General features: G+C 38.4%; 2 protein-coding genes across 4 annotated transcripts in view; one reads left to right on the top strand and one right to left on the bottom strand.

Moving 5' to 3' along the window:
• Positions 1-13,308, bottom strand: part of LOC124161406 — a 31,589-nt gene extending 18,281 nt beyond the window's left edge. The window contains exon 1 of the mRNA XM_046537723.1: positions 13,135-13,308. Within this exon, the coding sequence (XP_046393679.1) occupies positions 13,135-13,220 (86 nt within the window). The 5' untranslated portion in view covers positions 13,221-13,308. The remainder of the gene's footprint in view (positions 1-13,134) is intronic.
• Positions 1,664-10,234, top strand: LOC124161042. 3 transcript variants are annotated; one of them, XM_046537196.1, is made up of 8 exons: positions 1,664-6,278; positions 7,738-7,928; positions 8,018-8,208; positions 8,298-8,473; positions 8,562-8,708; positions 8,793-9,016; positions 9,166-9,271; positions 9,931-10,234. In XM_046537196.1, the coding sequence occupies exon 1, from the start codon at positions 2,508-2,510 to the stop codon at positions 4,830-4,832; it is 2,325 nt and encodes a 774-aa protein (XP_046393152.1). In that variant the 5' UTR covers positions 1,664-2,507; the 3' UTR covers positions 4,833-6,278; positions 7,738-7,928; positions 8,018-8,208; positions 8,298-8,473; positions 8,562-8,708; positions 8,793-9,016; positions 9,166-9,271; positions 9,931-10,234. The 3 variants fall into 3 exon arrangements, with proteins under 3 accessions (XP_046393152.1, XP_046393151.1, XP_046393150.1); XM_046537195.1 differs by having other exon boundaries at positions 9,166-9,335; XM_046537194.1 differs by lacking the exons at positions 8,562-8,708; positions 8,793-9,016; positions 9,166-9,271; positions 9,931-10,234 and adding an exon at positions 6,367-6,557 and having other exon boundaries at positions 8,298-8,418.
• Positions 13,309-21,947: the final 8,639 nt, after the last annotated feature.

The raw sequence follows: 21,947 nt of genomic DNA, 5'->3' as shown, positions 1-21,947 counted from the left end.
TTCTCCCATGGAGAAAGTGCGTATCTCGACAGTGTTTTGTTGTATTTTCTCAATATGGCGCGTTTTCTTTCAAACCATAGAATATTATTGTTCGTATATGAGGTGCATTTAAGAGAAGTGGGGCAATTAACACCAGTGAGAAATTGTTACGGGATATTAATAATCCGTTTGAGGCGAGGGAGGAAGATTTCCGGCCGCATTAGCGGAGAAGGTTGTCCTATCCGTCCTTCGATGGTCCGATTCTCTTCCTGCTGAAAATCCATCACCCTCAATAGCAGACAAAAACACCGCAATCCTATGAAATAACAATTATCTGTAGCTCTGAATTCTTTTCGTGTAAGTAGCGGGGTTTAGAAAGCTAATGCTAATTCAGAGAGCGCAAGAAAAGCACTTTAAATAATGGAAAATAACTTCTAAACAGTTACCTATGAAAAGCAACAGATAGTTAATGAAACACAAGACATGCCCTTATTGCTAAAAGAACTTATTCCACGACAATGTAATAGAGTTTCACCATTTCATTGGTTTCACGAATACGACTGCTCAGCAAAACCGTGTGCACACAACATATGAGATCGCGAATCGATTCCGCTGTCAACACATACAGAAGCTATAAATGTACTTCAATAATAAATGAATATCCACAAACTAAGTACTAGCACACACCGTAAATATAAAGTGAGACATAGGCAAATAAAATATAAAAAAACTGGAAATCACTTCCACTCTTTTATTCATCACGAACAACTTACAATCACTAAGCTCGTTATGATAAAAACTATTAATTCACTGATTTAAAGCCGGAAATTAGCCCACGAAAGAGGCACAGGTGACTTTTCTCACTATTATTCGTTAATATACTCGAAAAAGAAACTTCACACACAGCTTTGATCTTGATAGCTTGATCGTGAAATGTCAATGTACCTATACGATGAACAACGGAGGTGAACACGCCACTGACAATGTTTACATTGCTGTCAGACATTAATCGATATGGTAATAACACTGCTTACAATTCAATCACGATGGAGCACTGATAATTACAACTCTTAGCCGATATTTTTGTACATTGCAACCACTGGCACTGTGATTATCAGCAGAAGATTTACGGGAGTTGTCACATTGACAATAACACAATTTTGGCACAAAAGATGTTTGCACAAATCTGCAAGCAGCGAGCAAAAGCTGTATTCACATTAGAAATATACTCTTAATTTTCAACTTTGGTGAGGTTGTAATTGATACGAAATGAAGAATTTACATGGTGACAAGCAAAATTTACCGGCACTTGGATTTAGCCTTGCAGCCGCTTGCAAGCGAGGAATCACTGCGCGCGGTAAAAAAAAGTAGTCCCGACTTTAGTAAGTCATAATGAGGTTATTATGCATTTAATTTAGAAAATATTTGCATGGATGAGTTTGACATAAAATTAAAAACATTTTTAAATTGCACACGGTTAATTTTTCGATAAATCAAGCTCCAATATCAGATTCGCCTTAGAAATTTTTCATACTACCCATCGGAGCGAGTTTTCTCCCATCCGAACGGGAGAAACAGTTCTCTCTACCGAGTTACGGACTTGGGTGGGGAGACAATTTTGGGCGACAACTCTCTCTCCCAAACGAGGCGCCCCAAGTTACCGACTTGCCCTCCTGGTGTTGCTTCCCGCCAGTTCCCTCGAAGCGTGGTGGCGTGGTCGCGTGGTATCAGTTGACGCATGCGCAGTGACAAAGATGATATACTCGAGGAAGATGGCCATTTATGAGTTAAAAGTGGTGAACTAATGTGCTAATGGTGTGGATTGTTATCCTTTTAGTGTTGTCATTATAGCAACCTGCAGATAATTTAGTGGGTTTCGCTAGGTATTGATTTGTGCTATATATGTATATATAAAGTGTATACATACACAGTGGATTATTGAGTAGTAAATTTTAAGACTTTTTACAAAAATGAGTGGCAAGAAAAGAAAGTACAAATCTTATATGTTTGATGAAGGCAAGGTAATACGAATACCACGCACTTATTACATATGCATCTTATATGTTTATTTAAGTTAAAGTCAAAATGGACCTTTTTAATGCATGAAATTGTACAATTTATCACAAGTCATTAATAATCACATATATCCCGGGCGTTTTAATCCCATTCCTGGGAAATCTGAATGAGGTTGAATGTTTACTTTGTTACAAATGGAAATTATAAAAATTTTACCACGTGTTATGAATGTATTTTACCCATATCCTGTAATAAATTCTACTCTGTCTTCATACATAATCTAATGCTATTTATAATTTATTTATTTTGTCAAGGGAGTCCCATACCGAACTATTCAGCGGAAAAAACACGATTTTGATAGAGACAGCAGCTTATCTGATGATGAAGTTATTGATGAAGGCGATACTCAGCAGGTTGCTGATACCAGCAAAGATTCCACAGCGTCATCGTCTGAACATCCCCATGTTTATGGAAATAATGAAAGTGTGTCCTCCATTTCATCTGAAGGTGAAATGAATAGTATCTCATCTCCATCTCCCACCCCTTCTGATGATCCTGCTAACATATCAGATACCTGTGCCTCATCCGAAGAAAGTGATCACGAGGTATTTTCTGATGATACGTCTTATACTAGTGATGATGATTCTCGGTCCAATGAACAGAACGAAATTGATATTGATGATTTCCTGAAACAGCCCATCTATGATGTTGACAGTTCTATGACCATTGGAGGTTTTCTCACAAGCCTCTTTGCACTTTATTCCAAGCATAAACTATCAAAATGTTGTTTTGAGGATATTTTGAAATTAGTCATAAATACTATACCTCAACCACACAATTTGCCAACATCAAAATATAAGCTTTTTAAATGTTTAGAAAAGCTGTCTTCAAATTTTGTTCCACAAACCCATGAGTACTGTTTGTCATGTACTGGATATATAGACCCAGCTGAAATGAATGAGTGTAACAATTGTCCTACTTGTGGGTCAAGTGAAAAAAGCTTCTTTGTAAGTATTCCTATAAAGAGCTGCATTAACAATTTGATTCAAAACTGTGGCATATATAAGCATTTAGTTGATCAAGAGGACACCATTGACATATCTGACATCTTAACAAGTGCTAAATACAATGAACTCAAATCAGAGTTAAATTTGGGCAAGGATGACTTCGTTCTTACGGTAAACACAGATGGAGTTCCGCTAGCAAAAAGTTCAGCGACACAATTATGGCCTTTACAGGCAACAATAAACAATCTTCCACCACATTTGAGGCAGTACTTCATTATTGTTTGTGGTGTCTGGGTTGGGCAAACAAAACCCAACATGAATACATTCCTGAGGCCCTTATGTGAGGAACTCGCAAATAATCCAACTTTAACATGGTCACACCCAGTAACTAAAAAAAAAGTAAAAAGTACTATAGCCATATCATGTATTTCTGTGGATTCTCCAGCTCGGGCTAGTATTCAAAATATTTGCCAATTTAATGGAAAGTTCGGGTGCAATTTTTGTGAACAGGAAGGTGAAAGCATTGAAAAAGGGAGAGGTCATGCTAGAGTGTACCCTCTGTCAGAAGATGACCCAGTTCCAGTGCGTACAAAAGAAAACATGTTGAGACAAGCAGAAGAAAGGAATGAAAAAAATCGATGTGGTGTCAAAGGCCACTCTATAATGAGTATCATTCCATACTTTGACATATCTTCATCCTTCATTCCAGACTATATGCACTGTGTCTTGCTTGGTGTAGTAAGACAGTTTTTAAGTCTATGGTTTGATACAAGCAATTGTAATGAAAGTTGGTATATTGGTCCTAATATGCGTAGAGAGATCAACGAAAATTTAGAGAGCATAAAACCTCCAGATATTATTGTGAGACTGCCTCGCTCCATTGAAAAAAAATCGATGTGGAAAGCATCTGAGTTGAGATCGTGGCTCCTTTATTATTCAACCCCATTACTTCATGGAAAAGTTGGTGACCAGTATTTTCAGCATTGGCTTTTATTAGTTAAAGCTATTTTCATGCTTTTGAAGGAAAAAATAACGGAAGACGAACTACGATTGGCAGAAATTTTGCTGAGATGCTTTGTTCGTATTACTGAACGGCTGTACAAGTTGCAAGAATGTACATACAATTTACATTTACTCACACATCTTGCTTCAAGTGTGAGAAGTTGGGGACCTCTTTGGGCGACCTCTTGTTTCCCATTTGAAAGTAATAACGGTTATCTGTTGAAGCTCCTTCATGGAACCCACAACCAGAGAGCCGAACTCGTCAACAGTTTAAAGATGGTTAATTTGAATCAAGTTTTAGAATGCAAGACAAGAGTTCGTCATGAAACATCACAACATGTTGTGGAGGAGGAATTCAAAGAAGTTGGTGCAGAAGTAAATTTGGAAGTACCAGTTGATGTGATTAATCAGGTCCTGAGAGTTGATGACATCTGTGATCAGAACACTGCTGTCCAAGTGTACAACAGAGTAAAACTGGCAGGGGAAGAAATTTTTTCCTCTAAAGGTTACCAGCGTGAAACCAAGAGAAATTCTTGTACAGTCTGCTTCAAGACAGAAGACAGTATTGAGAAATATGGGGAGGTACAATACTATCTCAAAATTAACAATGGGCAAAGGAAAACAATGTATGCAGTTGTGAATACATTCACTGCCAACAAGGAATGTTTTGTCCACTCTGGAACTGGTGTGGCTATTGACCATATTGCTTCAGTTTTAGAATATCAAAGAAATGTCCTTGTAAAAGTTAAGAATATTTCATGTAAAGTGATCAACTTATGGTCAAAGTTTATCTGTATTAGACCAAACTTCCTTGAAAGGAATATGTAAAATAATATACTTTATAAAAATAATGTACTTTATTGTGGGCTTTTTGATGAGCGAACACTGTGTATTTATATCGTGTGCCTCCTTCTGTTCACCCAAGGCTGCCCCCCTTCGTGTGAATGTACTTTATTGTGGACTCTTTGATGAGCAAACATTGTGTATTTATATCTGGTGCCTCCTTCTGTTCACCGAAGACTGCCACCCTTCGTGTGAATGTACTTTATTGTGGACTCTTTGATGAGCGAACACTGTGTATTTATATCTTGTGCCTCCTTCTGTTCACCGAAGACTGCCACCCTTCGTGTGAATGTACTTTATTGTGGACTCTTTGATGAGCGAACACTGTGTATTTATATCTTGTGCCTCCTTCTGTTCACCGAAGACTGCCACCCTTCGTGTGAATGTACTTTATTGTGGACTCTTTGATGAGCGAACACTGTGTATTTATATCTTGTGCCTCCTTCTGTTCACCCAAGGCTGCCCCCCTTTGAGTGAATGTACTTTATTGTGGACTCTTTGATGAGCGAACACTGTGTATTTATATCTTGTGCTTCCTTCTGTTCACCCAAGGCTGCCACCCTTCGTGTGAATGTACTTTATTGTGGACTCTTTGATGAGCGAACACTGTGTATTTATATCTTGTGCTTCCTTCTGTTCACCCAAGGCTGCCACCCTTCGTGTGAATGTACTTTATTGTGGACTCTTTGATGAGCGAACACTGTGTATTTATATCGTGTGCCTTCTTCTGTTCACCCAAGGCTGCCTTCCTTTGAGTGAATGTACTTTATTGTGGACTCTTTGATGAGCGAACACTGTGTATTTATATCTTGTGCTTCCTTCTGTTCACCCAAGGCTGCCACCCTTCGTGTGAATGTACTTTATTGTGGACTCTTTGATGAGCGAACACTGTGTATTTATATCGTGTGCCTTCTTCTGTTCACCCAAGGCTGCCACCCTTCGTGTGAATGTACTTTATTGTGGACTCTTTGATGAGCAAACACTGTGTATTTATATCTTGTGCTTCCTTCTGTTCACCGAACACTGCCACCCTTCGTGTGAATGTACTTTATTGTGGACTCTTTGATTAGCGAACACTGTGTATTTATATCGTGTGCCTTCTTCTGTTCACCCAAGGCTGCCCCCCTTTGAGTGAATGTACTTGTATCCATCCTCCTGTACAACCTGCAGGATTTAACATATGCAGCTGCAATTCCTGTTGTATATTTAAATGAGTTCTATCCTCTTGTAAAACCTGCAGGATTTAACATGAACCTGTTCCTTAAGTTCTTGATGCTGGTAATGACATTAAAGAATTAGTTGCCTGCAGTCTACCTGAAATCATCTGTATATCTATTGGGTCCACCATCTTTTTGGAGGAGAATGTTACTAAAAAAACCTTCTTTGATCTGAAAATTGCACACTAAAAGAACTTTCAACTACTCGTGAAATGTAAGTTTATCATATCCTTTTCTGGAAATATGCAGCTACTATTCTTGTCGTATATTTAAATGATTTTTATCCTCTTGTAAATCTGCAGGATTTAACATGAACCTGTTCCTTAAGTTCTTGATGCTGGTGATGACATTGGAGAATTAGTTGCCTGCAGTCTACCTGAAATCATCTGTATATCTATTGGGTCCACCATCTTTTTGGAGGAGAATGTTACTAAAAACACCTTCTTTGATCTGAAAATTGCACACTAAAAGAAATTTCAACTACTCGTGAAATGTAAGTTTATCATATCCTTTTCTGGAAATATGCAGCTACTATTCTTGTCGTATATTTAAATGATTTTTATCCTCTTGTAAATCTGCAGGATTTAACATGAACCTGTTCACTTCGACAGCAGTGTTCTGATCACAGATGTCATCAACTCTCAGGACCTGATTAATCACATCAACTGGTACTTCCAAATTTACTTCTGCACCAACTTCTTTGAATTCCTCCTCCACAACATGTTGTGATGTTTCATGACGAACTCTTGTCTTGCATTCTAAAACTTGATTCAAATTAACCATCTTTAAACTGTTGACGAGTTCGGCTCTCTGGTTGTGGGTTCCATGAAGGAGCTTCAACAGATAACCGTTATTACTTTCAAATCTTGTGCCTCCTTCTGTTCACCGAAGACTGCCACCCTTCGTGTGAATGTACTTTATTGTGGACTCTTTGATGAGCGAACACTGTGTATTTATATCGTGTGCCTTCTTCTGTTAACCCAAGGCTGCCCCCCTTTGAGTGAATGTACTTTATTGTGGACTCTTTGATGAGCAAAAACTGTGTATTTATATCTTGTGCTTCCTTCTGTTCACCCAAGGCTGCCACCCTTCGTGTGAATGTACTTTATTGTGGACTCTTTGATGAGCGAACACTGTGTATTTATATCGTGTGCCTTCTTCTGTTCACCCAAGGCTGCCTTCCTTTGAGTGAATGTACTTTATTGTGGACTCTTTGATGAGCGAACACTGTGTATTTATATCGTGTGCCTTCTTCTGTTCACCCAAGGCTGCCACCCTTCGTGTGAATGTACTTTATTGTGGACTCTTTGATGAGCGAACACTGTGTATTTATATCTTGTGCCTCCTTCTGTTCACCGAAGACTGCCACCCTTCGTGTGAATGTACTTTATTGTGGACTCTTTGATGAGCAAACACTGTGTATTTATATCTTGTGCTTCCTTCTGTTCACCGAACACTGCCACCCTTCGTGTGAATGTGCTTTATTGTGGACTCTTTGATTAGCGAACACTGTGTATTTATATCGTGTGCCTTCTTCTGTTCACCCAAGGCTGCCCCCCTTTGAGTGAATGTACTTGTATCCATCCTCTTGTACAACCTGCAGGATTTAACATATGCAGCTGCAATTCCTGTCGTATATTTAGATGAGTTATATCCTCTTGTAAAACCTGCAGGATTTAACATGAACCTGTTCCTTAAGTTCTTGATGCTGGTAATGACATTGAAGAATTAGTTGCCTGCAGTCTACCTGAAATCATCTGTATATCTATTGGGTCCACCATCTTTTTGGAGGAGAATGTTACTAAAAACACCTTCTTTGATCTGAAAATTGCACACTAAAAGAACTTTCAACTACTCGTGAAATGTAAGTTTATCATATCCTTTTCTGAAATATATGCAGCTACTATTCTTGTCGTATATTTAAATGATTTTTATCCTCTTGTAAATCTGCAGGATTTAACATGAACCTGTTCCTTAAGTTCTTGATGCTGGTGATGACATTGAAGAATTAGTTGCCTGCAGTCTACCTGAAATCATCTGTATATCTATTGGGTCCACCATCTTTTTGGAGGAGAATGTTACTAAAAACACCTTCTTTGATCTGAAAATTGCACACTAAAAGAACTTTCAACTACTCGTGAAATGTAAGTTTATCATATCCTTTTCTGAAATATATGCAGCTGCTTTTCTTGTCGTATATTTAAATGATTTTTATCCTCTTGTAAATCTGCAGGATTTAACATGAACCTGTTCCTTAAGTTCTTGATGCTGGTAATGACATTGGAGAATTAGTTGCCTGCTGTCTACCTGAAATCATCTGTATCCATTGGGTCCATCATCTTTTTGGAGGAGAATGTTTCAAAAATCACCTTCTTTGATCTGAAAGAACTTTCAACTACTAGTGAAATGGTTGTCTTTTGTATCCTAATAATGAAATATGTACCTACTATTCGTGTCATAAACTTAAATGATATTTACTCCTCCTTAACTTCTGCAGGATTTATCACGTACCTGGAGCTGGTTATCATTGATGTTTGAAAAAATTATGTGATTTCTGACATCTTGAATGCAATCCATTGTATTTAGTTCCTTCTTTTGCTGGAGATGAATGTTATTACTTGGAAGATTCTCAGTTCTCTATGGAGTTAGTGTCCTTTCTCCTCTTATTGTTTGATATTTTGGTGTTTGTTGATATTGAAGGATATTGAATCTTTTCATTGCCTTGCAGGTTGTATTATGAAGTGTCAGAAGATTGCAGGTTTTATAAAGATGTCAGAGAAACTGTTGATGATGGTGGTAAATGTTTAAGAATCAGTGTTTTAGCACCTCACTTATTTATAATCCATTGTATTTGGTTCTATCGTCTTCTTGGATGTCAATGTTGAGCATTAAATATTTATATAGTTTTCTCAGCCTCCATTGTAAGTCCCTTTTGCTGACAGGATACTCAAGGTAAATGTGGTATCATTCCATTTTTGGATATAAGGTTTTAGATTTATCCTTGAAGATCCTCTATTGTACTAATTTTTATAATTGCATAAGAAAATTTTGCGAATTTCTGTTATTTATTCTCTACCATTTAATTCTGTGTTTATTTTCAGGTGTGCGATAACTTGAAATCGTGTGGCATTGTATTCAATTTTGGATTTTGTGTTGAGAGTTACCATTGCATCATTATTTGATTTCCATGAGAATAAACTATGAATGGTAAACTTTCATACAATATTATTTGAATACTTACCCAGTTTCGACACGTAGTGTCATTATCAAGGTACAAATTTTTGCCTTCCTCGCTTTATATATACCGTCCAGCAAGAGAAGGTTGGGGTGGGAAGGATAGCAAGGGAGTGGGGGACAGTTTGACAAAAAAGTTTGGTCATTGAAGGAGGGGGGGGTCGAGAGATTCCTTAAGGGTAGTGAATGGGTAAGGTAGGAAGAGAAGTCATAGAAACCATGAAAGGAGCAGGCGTTGGTGAAGGTCAGAAATTTGAAACATCTGTGTAGTCATAGAGTGGGGAGGAGTGTTTAGGGTTCAAAGAGGCGATTAGGTAGAATACACTTCATTCTTACAAATAATATGCGGGCAGTTAACAATGTCAATTTTCTCATAAGTCCAGCCTCTGCCCTTTGTAATTACCTTAAGGCATCACAGGACACTGTTAATTACGTTATTTGATTGTTATTCTCAGCATATGTTAAACTTTACGGGGCAGGAAGTGGTAATTATTGCTAGTACCTTAATTTAAATACATTATCTATAGTAATATTTTTTGGAATTGGTGTATTTATAAAAATAATGGTTATTGTAGAGGAAATTTCTTTCCACCTATACATATTCACTTTCGCAGCCTTTCTACTTTTTTCAGGATATCCTTGGAAGTTTGCTGGTCCTTTTATTAAGCCATTTCTGAAAACCTTTCACCATTTACTTTCCTGTGATGAATCATGAAGAGTGGCAGTTGCTCACTGGAAAAATTATGAATTGCAATCGCCTTAGCTGTTTGCATTTCGGTTTTGCATTTTTGGCCTCACCCATGCATTGTGTATGTTTACATTTGCTGTTGATCTGCCAAAGTTGAATCTTGTACTTGAACAGTGTGGAAATTTTTTGTGTCGTGAATTAATCTTTCGGTAATTTGCCCATTAAATGAATTTTTATGCTTGAAAAAATCACATTGAGAACCTATGTAAAAAACTGAACTCTGCGTACTATTTATTGTCTATTGTTAAACACTCACTTAGTGTTGAAGTGCTCAAAAGTGTATATTATGCTTATTTTTACTCTCATGTATCATATGGTATAATTATTTGGGGTTCATCATCCTTGTTAGATAAAATTTTTATAGTCCAAAAGAAGATAGTAAGATCCATGTGTAATGCCCAATTCAGGAGCCATTACCGACCTCTCTTTTCAAAATTAGACTTGCTTACTGTGCCGTCAATCTATATTTATTGTACTCTGGTTTTTACTTGGGAAAATTTATCTTTGTTTAATAAAAATGAGTCTTATCATAAACACAATACTAGACAGACATCAGATCTACATGTTGTACAGCAAAATTTTAAGGTCTCTTCTTCAGGTCCAAGAGTGATGTGCATCAAAATGTACAATGCCCTTCCTAGGCATTTATAAAACATTGAAAATTTGTCTGCTTTCAAATACCAGCAGAGGAAGTTTCTTATGACATAGTGTTTTTATACTGTGAATGAGTACTTTTCGTTATGTTGAACTGCTGTGCCTTTGTGTGTGATTACTTTTTTTTCCTCTCTTATGTAGACCTTTCCTATGCATTCATGTAATGTCTCCAGGATATAATAAATAAATTCTGTGGTTACACAGTAAATATATTTAAAAATGTATATTTATGATTTTTTATTGAAGCATGTTTTAAAAATTGTATTGCAAAAATTGAAGGTTTAATTTCCGTACATGCATTAATTTCCCAATCTGGACTGGAGGTTCTGGCCGGTACTGGAAAAGAAGCGGCAAGTACTGGCCCAGTACCGGCCAGTTCTGGCCCATTACCGGCCGGTCAGGTCCAATACTAGTATAATACCGGCCGGTTCTGGCCCGGTACCGGCCGGTCTGGTCCAATACTAGTATAATACCGGCCACTTCTTACCTAGCACCGGCCGGTTCTGGCCCAGTACCGGCCGCTTCTGGCCCAGTACCGGCCGGTTCTGGCCCAGTACCGGCCGGTTCTGGCCCAGTACCGGCCGGTTCTGGCCCAGTACCGTCCGGTTCTCTCCCAGTACCGGATTAATACCGGCCAGTACTGGATTAATACCGGCCGGTACTGGCCCAGTACCGGCCGGTCTGGATTAATACTGGCCCAGTATTGGCCGGTTCTGGTCCAGTACTGCATTATTACTGGCCCAGTATAAATTCAGTAATAGACCAGTATAAATCCAGTACTGGACCAGAAATTTTTTCCACATGGGTTCAAACGGAACTTTGAACTGCAAACTTTTTCACTTATTTTTTAAAGTTATAGTTTCATTATTTAGTGATGCCATCTATTTCCCATTCTTAATTTATCCAACATGTAACCCGTAACATCTGGAGCTGTGTGAAATATTGCCTGTACACAGAGGCATTAAAAAGCAATTTTCCCGGCAGTTTTACACAAGGCACAATCCAATTGTGTACGAGGGTGCTGTCAACATTGCGTCGCGTAAAGCGGTGAATCTCCCGGACGAATTCGAGAATGCATGGATGTATTATACAGCAAAATAGCCCGATCTAGGTAATGTCGTCGCTGCGCCACTGCACGACAAAATGAGAAAGCAATGCACGGCGGAATTACATACCCTGTGTAAAACGGCCTTTACAAGCACACACCCACATAGCACCAAATATCTTCTAGATATCTAGAAAATATCTTCAATGTCTTGGATATCTTAAATATCTTCTAGATGTCTAGAAAATATCTTCAATGTCTTGGATATTTTAAATATCCCCTAGAAGTCTAGAAAATGCCTTCAATGTCGTGGATATTAGGTATAAAAATCTAATAGATGTCTAGCACATGTCTTTTTGAGCGGAGACTCTTTTTGGACATGTCCAGTGAAATCAAAATTGATAGGTAACTATGAACTGTCTCAGCTTCGATACCATCAATAAATAAATCCAATTCAATGGAATAAAAGGTATGTCCAAATTCTCATCTCTGCTTTTTATGATTAATTTACAACTAATTTTTTTACTATCGTAATAAATATTACCATAACCTTTTACGTATCACAGTTAAGCACTCATTCATATAAATATCATTCATTTGTAGCCCTGATGAAGGTATTCAAATACGTTGGAAAAAACTTGCATTAAAAATTCTTCAAGACCTATATGTATTGCAAGACATTGAATCAACATTCACTGATAAAATCAACAGATTTAAGGCACTGGTTGTGATTCACTGATAATGTTGCAGACTCCTTAGAGAATTCTAAAAGGAAACTGTAAGCTACTTTAGCAACTTCAAATTTGGAATCGGAGGTCGAAGCCCCCATTAGAAAGAAGTGAATGCCAGAGAGGTTCCAATATTCAGGAAGAATCCCCAGAAGGCACCCTACCATCACCTCCTGCTCCACCAGTAGGCTTTCAGTTGAAAATAAACTCTTGTTATACCGAAAAATATTATATTTTAGTCATTTGTCCTGAATTTTCACAATGGATCCAATTTGAATATGAATGTCTAGAAAATATCTTCTCAAAGATATCTTGTAGATATCAGAAAAGCGGACATTCAGATATCTACAAAATATCTAGAAGATGTCTATAAGATATTACAAGATATTTTCTAGACATTAGCTGAAGACGTTCTAGATATTTTGTAGATATCTAGATGATATTTTGTGCTATGTGGGCAGTCATTCAGTATTTCCATTTATATTTAAACTATTATTATTTCTGAACAAATCATTAATTTGAAGAAGAATGGTGAATAGGAAGACTATTTGCAGAAAACCATTGAAAATAGGAAGCAGAGATTATGGGTTCACTTAAGTCGGCAGTTTTGGAACTCAAACGGAATGAACTATAATATGAATATGCATTCATTAACAAATACCTCTTCTTCCAAAAAGCAAGCAGCAGAATTACACCTATCATCCATGGAAATGAACAATATTCCTTCATGCCTTCCAGGTCCATCATTAAATGATAACTATACGTATAATTATATGTATTATGTATTCGTAAGCGAGACCGTCCAACTGCCTCTCTCACTGGAGTGTACAGAGAGGAAAGAAGGCGCCCTAAGCAAAGTGCGTATTAGAGTCCTCTATATTGCCATATAATAACTACGGAGAGTAGTGTTGAGAGAGCAATCTAGAGAACTCTGGGTGCGTATCGTGCGTACAAGGTCGGTAAAAGCCTTTTACCGACCTTGCGTGCGTATAATAGGAGGTGGTCTCAGCTGAAACTACGTGTGGGCGTGACGTCACGACGTATGCCAGAGCAAGCAGGAACCGGGTCGTGATATCGCCTTTCCGCATCAAATTCTTATCAGTTACAACAAAAATATCGTTATTAGCCATCAGATTACGTTGTATACTCTTCCGGAATGACCCTGTTTCCTTTTCAATCGCATCATAAGACTAGCAAAGTAAGCAGAATTATCGTTTCCTACATCCTATAGTTTCATCCGTAAAATATCGTTATGCATCATCATATTTGAAATTCGAAACTCATAAGAGGAATAAGCTACCGTAAAAAATGGGTCAACACGTCTATTTTATTTAAGTATTTCCAGCTTTAAAATTTTAACTGAAAACGGCGACTGCAGATTCATGGCCACTTCAAAGTTGCAAATGGAATTCTATTGCAATCGAGAAAAAAGATTTTCATCTAATGTAAGTATGTACCACGACTATTATTTTGGCTAAAAATAAATATCCTCTGTTAATTGATGACCGTAATCTGAGATAAATGAGCACCAGCAGTAGTTATTTCGACAAAAAAAGTAATGAAGGGTAAACAATAAGCGTGCTTCAGTCAAGTTTTGACGTTTTTACAGGACTTTTTTCCGGGTATGTAACTTACTTATTTACATATAAAATCATATCTGAAATTTGAAAGTTCTAAAATGAACCCCATGCCCACAAAGTAGCAATACTTACTATGGAATAATTTGATCTTTAGAAGAGTAAAATATAGGCTGTGAAACAAGATCGAAGGGATTCCGCACATAATTTCCAAGTACACTTCCATTAAGGCAGTGCAACGAACGCACCTATTATACGCACCGTGGCCCTAAGCTGTAATCACGAAATGCGCTTCCGGCCATGTTCTAAGCGCGTTAATGATCTCAAGCATCGAGTCTTTTAGCATGGTTTGAAGGGTTAATGCATGAAATCCAGGATCTTATTCGTGTTTTAAAGTGCGAATCGCATACAAATATCTTTATTTGGTGAGCACTAAATGCGATGGCGGATAATGAAAGGCGAGGAGGATACACTTGGTGTTCTGTGGTTGGTTGATACTCTGTGGTCTCGACGGCGAACAGTGGGCGGAAATCGGAAAAAGCCGGACAAAATTACAAAATGGCTTTTTTTGAGATATAAACTTGAAACTTCGCAGGTATACTAAAAAATGATTGGAATTTATTGATATGTATTTCATTTGACATTGATTCTACCCGTTTCTGAGATACAGAGGCTCAAACGTAAGCAAATTTCCATAAAAACGCCCGTCCTCAATTTTCTCTGAAAATCTTCCAAAGTAAGTGGATGGTGAAGTTATGGGTGGATTCTTGCCGAATAAAAAACCACATAATCTGTTGGCATGGTGTTATTTCTTTATTTTTCCGTAATCTTAAAGAATACAGTCCATAAATTCTTACCGTGCAGTAACAAAATGGCGGATACTGTTTTTCGACGAAGTTTTACATTTAGGTAGAGTTTCAAATAGGTTTTCGGCAAGGTCGCGTGGAGTAACTTGTATGAGAGTATTCTTTGAAGATTTCTTGAGGTCTTCATGCAGTTTTCTTTGAAATAAGTTTGCGTCGCCGGAAATCACATTGATTTTTCGATCGCGCGGCAGGGTTCGTCTCCGCGCGTCGGGAGTTGGATTAGCCGCGACGCGGTAAGGTCATTGAAGTTGTATGGGTTTTATCGCTCAGCATTCACCGTTTTTATGTTTAAACATAAAAACGGTGAATGCTGAGCGATAAGCGAATTTGTTCAATTTGCCGCCACCCAAGTTGGCAAATTGAACAAATAACGAACTGCAAAAAGCGTCATTAAATCTAATGTTTTATTCTTGAGAAGAAGAGGATAATGTTAAAAAAAATATGGCTAATAATACAGTGTTCAGTGACTTAACATTACTAATCATGAACATAGCTTACTGATGGCAACTAAATAATCAAAATTTAATGGACTAAAATTATGGATCGCGTGACAATCCCATGTTCGGCACCATTAGTAAGCACTAGAAAGTTGTTGAAGCAGATACGATGAAGACAGAGTAGTTTAGGTAGACAATTCCACGGGAACTTCTAGCTTTTTTAAAACGTGTGGCATACCCTCAGTTCTACTTTGACTGTGGTGAAGGAAAGTTAAGTTCTCTTGAGTGCGCAGAATTTGTGAAAGGGATTTGAATTTGTTTGTGGAGCGTAGAAATTTCAAACTTCCACTTGCCCGTAAGTACGTTTTTGAATAAATCCCCGAACATCTTTTTCAAAATAGTTATTTTAATTTATATTACTAATTTTAGCTGAAAGTTTTCTTAGCATTCCTTTGCTAACTAAAATAAAGTAAAGTTTAAATTATCAAATGCCAGTTTTTAAATTCCAATCGATACGACATATCCAATATGCATTCAGAAAATCGTATGTGGCAGTGCAGCGTACACAAACCAACAGAATATTTATCGATATCAGGTGAACGATATATTACATCTCCTAGGCTATTCATACCCGACGCTATTGCTCCGCAGATTTAGAACCCCATGATTTAGCTGTCCGTCAGTGTGTTGCAAACTAAAAACTATCGTTTTTCTTAATTTCGTAATGATTATACTTCCCTGTAGGATAATAAATTATATGGGTTCTTAGATTAAGAAAAAATTAGGAAAATAAGGTAAGCAATATAAGCATTACTTTTCCGTTGATCATTGTCAGTAATAAACAGAACTTGATCGTGTGAATTCCAGAGTTGAAATCATTACGGCCATCCACCTGGCTTTCGTTTTAGGTAATGTCTTTCTGATTTTGTAACTTCTTTTACCTCTTTTTTTCACCTAAAGCGGATGGGATGGCTAAATCGTGTCGACGTCGGCAGTGGATTTTTACGGATAGTGTCATCTAAAATTGTAGAGCCTATATGTGAGAAGTGCCTCCGATACAATTTAAATTCTTTATCAAAGGTTTAGAGATAAATGTAATTAACCAAAAGAAAGTGGAACCTCCAGTCGTTACCTGTAGCGCCGTTAATCAAGCCAAGAGGTACAAGGGAACTCATGACTAGGAATTTATCTTAAGCATCCACTTGTTGCCACATTTGCTTATATTGAGAGTGGCCCGAACTTCCACCAAAACCGTACTTAGAGATTAATGTGTAGTTCACCACACATTTAAATTCTTGAGAGGTGGAAGTGGTGGCTAGGCAGGCTATTGTTCCCGATATGGTGTGGTTCAGTGGTGCTTGAAGGTTTACTTCGCACATGGTCTCAGTTATTTTAATTCCTGCGTTATAAGCTGCCTTTTTTTGCTATCGCTATTCTATCACAGCTGGGATACAATTCGTGTTCATTGCTCAGAGCTGTCCTACGAAAAGACCGATATTGACTCTTGGTCAAATCAGAGGCAATCATCAATGACAGTGCCTCTTCCACTGTCATCTCAGGGTGGACCTTTTCACTCGTCCTCCACTTTGAAAGAACTCTCTTAGCCCGAGTAGGGGTCGTAGTTGTTATTTCTGCAATTAGGTGAGCGACAGCAGTGCCTCCCCTCTCTCTCAAACTCACAGATTACGCGAGAGCAAGCTGAGCAGTAGTAGCAGTAGTTTTTAAAGTTTGAATTTTCTTCTGCGTGATCTAACACATGAGGTGCGACATTTTTTGGCCGCCCGGGAATGCCTGGCAAATATAATATGAATTTTGTAACATGAAGCCACAGGGGGAATTTTATTTAATCAATCAATTTGAGAGGAATAGATTTTTACGAAAATACAATGCTCAACCGGCTGTCGTTGAAGTATCGGGAAAGTGATGCATAACAAATTCTGGAAATGTTATAGATTCAGCGAGCCAACTTTTGTATAAACACAAAAATCGTTCATTATTTCGAGAACTCTCTGCCCATTTCTTAAGGTATGGCCATAGGATACGTTTTGTCAGGAAGTCATTGAGAAATTTCAGATCATGAGGGTCTTGTCTTAAATTCAGCCTCCGCGATAAATAATGGAGCAAATATTTTTACCGAGTGAATGATTTTTTTTAACAATTCCGATATTATTCTATAGATATCAAGTCGTGTAATAATGTGAGGTGGCATTTTCTATTGAATGGCGGATGGAGCCTATGTAAAATTTAGAAATAATAAATTTGTCGAACCTATGGTTATCCAATGTCCTAAGGAGTACACGGGGAAGAACGTATGGTAAACGTGTAAGGACATGGTAATCTGTAAGTCAAAGTAGAACTGAGGGTATGATGAAAATTTTTAAAAAGCTAGAAGTTCCCGTAAAAATACCTCCGTTAAGACGGCCAAAGGCTCCGCGCCGCGGTGTCATAAAACGACCGTTTTCGAAGTAGAATTCTGAGGGTCAGGGATCGGTGAGTGAAGAAGGTATAAGGGTCTCAGCTAGTATCTTTGTGGTAGGTCTTTTTGTATGAGTCCCAGGAAAACAACTCACTTTGTCGAGGTTTGAACTCTTAATAGCAGTATGGTCTTCGATCGTATCCAAAGAAAACGAAATGAACTTCGATGAAATGTGCAATTACATCGTATGAAAAACCTCCACTGTCTTCACCATAGACCATTTGAGAATCGGTGTCTAAAAGCAAAACATAAAAACGGTGAATGCTGAGCGATAAAACCCATACAGCTTCAATAACCTTACCGCGTCGCGGCTAATCCAACTCACGACGCGCGGAGACGAACCCTGCCGCGCGATCGAAAAATCAATGTGATTTCCGGCGACGCAAACTTATTTCAAAGAAAACTGCATGAAGACCTCAAGAAATCTTCAAAGAATACTCTCATACAAGTTACTCCACGCGACCTTGCCGAAAACCTATTTGAAACTCTACCTAAATGTAAAACTTCGTCGAAAAACAGTATCCGCCATTTTGTTACTGCACGGTGAGAATTTATGGACTGTATTCTTTAAGATTACGGAAAAATAAAGAAATAACACCATGCCAACAGATTATGTGGTTTTTTATTCGGCAAGAATCCACCCATAACTTCACCATCCACCACCGTTCGAGTAATCGTAAACACTATTCTTAATTATTAAATAAAAATCATTTAAATATTGTTTTCTTAATAAATCCAATATAAGGACCATGGTATATATACTGATAAGACGAATTTTGAACTTTCTCCCGTGAGATTATAGAAGAAGGGGGTAGGGGGTAGAACCAAATCTCACGATATCTCACTAATGGTAACAGAGGGGATGGGGGTTCAAAAATCGCCAAAATCACCTCACGTAATTAATGGACGCCTTCTAAGCGGAGATAGTAATTACGCAGAGATAGGAAATAGGAAAGGCGCTGCGATGGGAGCCCGACGACGCCTCCAGGGTAAGGAGAGGTTAGGAAGGAAGGGAATACAGGAATCCCGCGCCGCCATTTGGGCGGCGATTTTCCTATATTCCCCACTAGCGAAACCATTAATTTAATGTTTCTGCGGAAAGGAAAGGTTTTTCAAAGGAGAAAAAACCCTACTATTTTACGTAGATTAGAAAAGATTAGCGGATAGGAGAGAGAAATGGAGAGCTGCGTCAAACCAATCTAAGGATTGTTGACTAATGATGATGATGAATAGAAATTAGGCTGTGAGATATCAGCAACAGTGGTTACTAAATATATGGTTGGAGTTCTTCGGTTAAACTTACCTCATGCCGTGCATTCATTTGGATGGTAAATTATGTAAAAGCATCCGACTAATGCACCATGAGTAAACTAGAGCTTATTGGACGGTAGGTAAGTTCGGGGCGGATCCAGGATTTCTTTTTGGGGGGGGCACAAGCAAGGCCGTATCCAGGATTTTGCTCAGGGGGGGGCACAATGATACCTTGTTATACAAAACGAACGAAATGATAATGGGACCGAATAAAAAATCTAGCATATTTTTAAGGGTCTGGGAGGGGAGGGGGCACGTGCCCCCCCCCCCCCCTGGATCCGCCTATGGGTAAGTTTGGAGGAACGTATCAGTCTGCCTATGTGGCTCTAGAGTATCTGTACTTCTGCGTGCGGCCCGCGAGCACCCAGCGAGTCGCTTGGTGCGCTTACCACTCTAAAATATGATGCACCTGGAAAACGATTAAGACATAAAGACGAAGCACGGTGGGGCCTTAAGTTCTGTGCCATAATGTTATATCCCCCCCCCCCCAAAATGATGATTCATATAAACTATAAACGATATCCTTCGTTTGAGAGAATTACTGAACACCTGGCCTGATTTTTTAAAAATACCTACCCAAGCTCAACAGCATCAAAAAGTATGAGGTCGGAACTGAAGATCTAACAATACAAGCCACATTATAAGGCAGTCTCTTCTATAGGGGGAGGGGAACAGTTTTATCCAGAGTTCAGTGGCGGCTTGCCCATAAGGACTCTCGGACGCGGCCCCTCCCAAATATTTGAAAAAGTAAAAAAAATAAATATCCATTAATTTATAATTATACATCTAATTAATCAGTGTTTTTCAGTCGCATACATCGAAAGTGTAGGAAAAACACGAAAAGAAATAGCGCGAGAAGTTCGTATTTGTAGCCGTGGGGCGCTGGCCAGAACGTCCCGATCCATCCCCATGCAGTTATATGGAGAGTGGTAGTGGTGGGGGCCGCTGGTGCTATGACGCGTCTAACATTGTGCTTTACGGAAGTCTTGGCAGTCTTGGGACGTCGTCCGAGAATGCGCAGAGCGACGTGTGAGTTGACATCGCTGCGCAGGCCGGCGGGCGTATAATCTGGCGTCTACTTGGTGCTGCCACAGAAAAGGGACGTACGGAATCAGAATGGTCACTGTACTGGGTGTAGTTATACGATTTTAATTTTTAATTACTGGTAGGTATTGCTACAGAAAATAAATTATCTCATTATGCTTGCGTTTTTGAATTCCGGAACACATAAAATCCAACCAGTTAAAGGCCGTATTGACGTAGGAAAACTATTCTCGAGTATTTTCCACAGTTCTGTTATGATTACGAATTTCAAGAACCTTGGGGAAACTAATATTATAATGCTTAGGCCTGAACAATGTATTCATATCTTCCCGATGATTAGAAATGCGGTACCTATTTTTCAGATAAATTTATCAAAAGATCTGCAGTATAAGGAAAAATCAGTTAACATTCCCCACTGATTTATAATTTAAGAAATAGGTGCGTGCGTGATAGGGTGAAGGATTAAACATGATTTAACCCGTAAAACGTGACTTTAAATAGAGTCATTCAATGAATGTCAAGAAGTTCCGCGTACAATGCACCTTTTATGTGTAGGTTCATCATTTTTCTAGCCGTCCTTGTTCTATTAGTTCATGTTCACCTAATTCCTCAGCGGCAGAGCGGTAGCTGTGTGACGAAAAATGTCCACTTGGGTCTGATTTAAGTGGCTTCGAAGAGTTCATATCAGTGCGGATATCCTTACAGCTCCTATCTGTGGTTCAGAGTCGTCTTCTTTTACGATCTAGAATTTATATTCTATTATATCATGGCAATGATTTCGAAGACATGGTTATTCCAAGTGCGACCTGTTGGCGTCTTGTGTGTTTACCACATATGAATCTTAGACTCAAGGAGATGGTCCGTGACGTCTTTTGTTCGCTTGAATGCCTTTGCTGATCTTAAATTCGTCCCTCAGCTGAATCAGCATTAGTGGACCACGACTTCTATCTCCCTTGAATCTTCCTTATAGTAACGACAAGACTCTCGTAAAGAACGGAGTGAAATGAGTTCAGACATCATTTTCGAGGAGTTAACTGTGCTTAATTGCCGATTAAGAAGTTTCTTAGTGCTGTGTGTACATTCAAGAAGACAATTTTGAATTAATCAACAGTGCTCGTTTTTGTTTTAGGGAAATATAGGGAAAAATTGTCCCCAAATCTGTGTCCAGGCACCTTGTTCTTTTTGGTCGTATTTTTCGTCGGCCCATTTTGTGTCGTCCCTTGTTTATTAAGTCCCTGGTTTATTTATAGACTAGGGCCCTTGCCATGTGTTCAATCGGAAAGAAATTGTTGTCCGGCGCTGATTTCAACGAACGTGTATTTGATCACTTTGCTGGACAAAAGAAAAGAAGGATGGACTTCTGCAATATAACTAAAGGCATGTGAGTATTTCAGATTTTGTTAAAAATGTGTGAGAAATGTTTAATTTTTGATTTTAAATCATACTGTATTCAAGAAGCAACGCGAACACCGCAATCAAAGTTTACATCTGCAATAGCAAAGCGCGCGCATTCTAGTAGTGTTTGTTACCTAGTGGAAGTCAGTGACACTCCCCTCCCTCCTCAGGTGTTACAAGTGTCATTGCTACCTAAATCTTTGCAAATGTTGAATAGAGTTGACAAATAACGCATTATGATTGCAAAACGAACAACTTAAGTGTATTGCGGGCATATCCGTACGAAGAATTTAGGCGCTAAAACCTAAAGTTACGTATTTTATGTTTGTATTTGCAAAATATCGCAGCAAATATATTTTTATTCTTCA

Source organism: Ischnura elegans, chromosome 6 (assembly GCF_921293095.1).
Source record: "Ischnura elegans chromosome 6, ioIscEleg1.1, whole genome shotgun sequence".
In the NCBI taxonomy this organism is placed as follows: Eukaryota; Metazoa; Arthropoda; class Insecta; order Odonata; family Coenagrionidae; genus Ischnura; species Ischnura elegans.
Note: the sequence above shows the minus strand (reverse complement) of the source record. Positions and strands in the feature narration are given on the sequence as shown.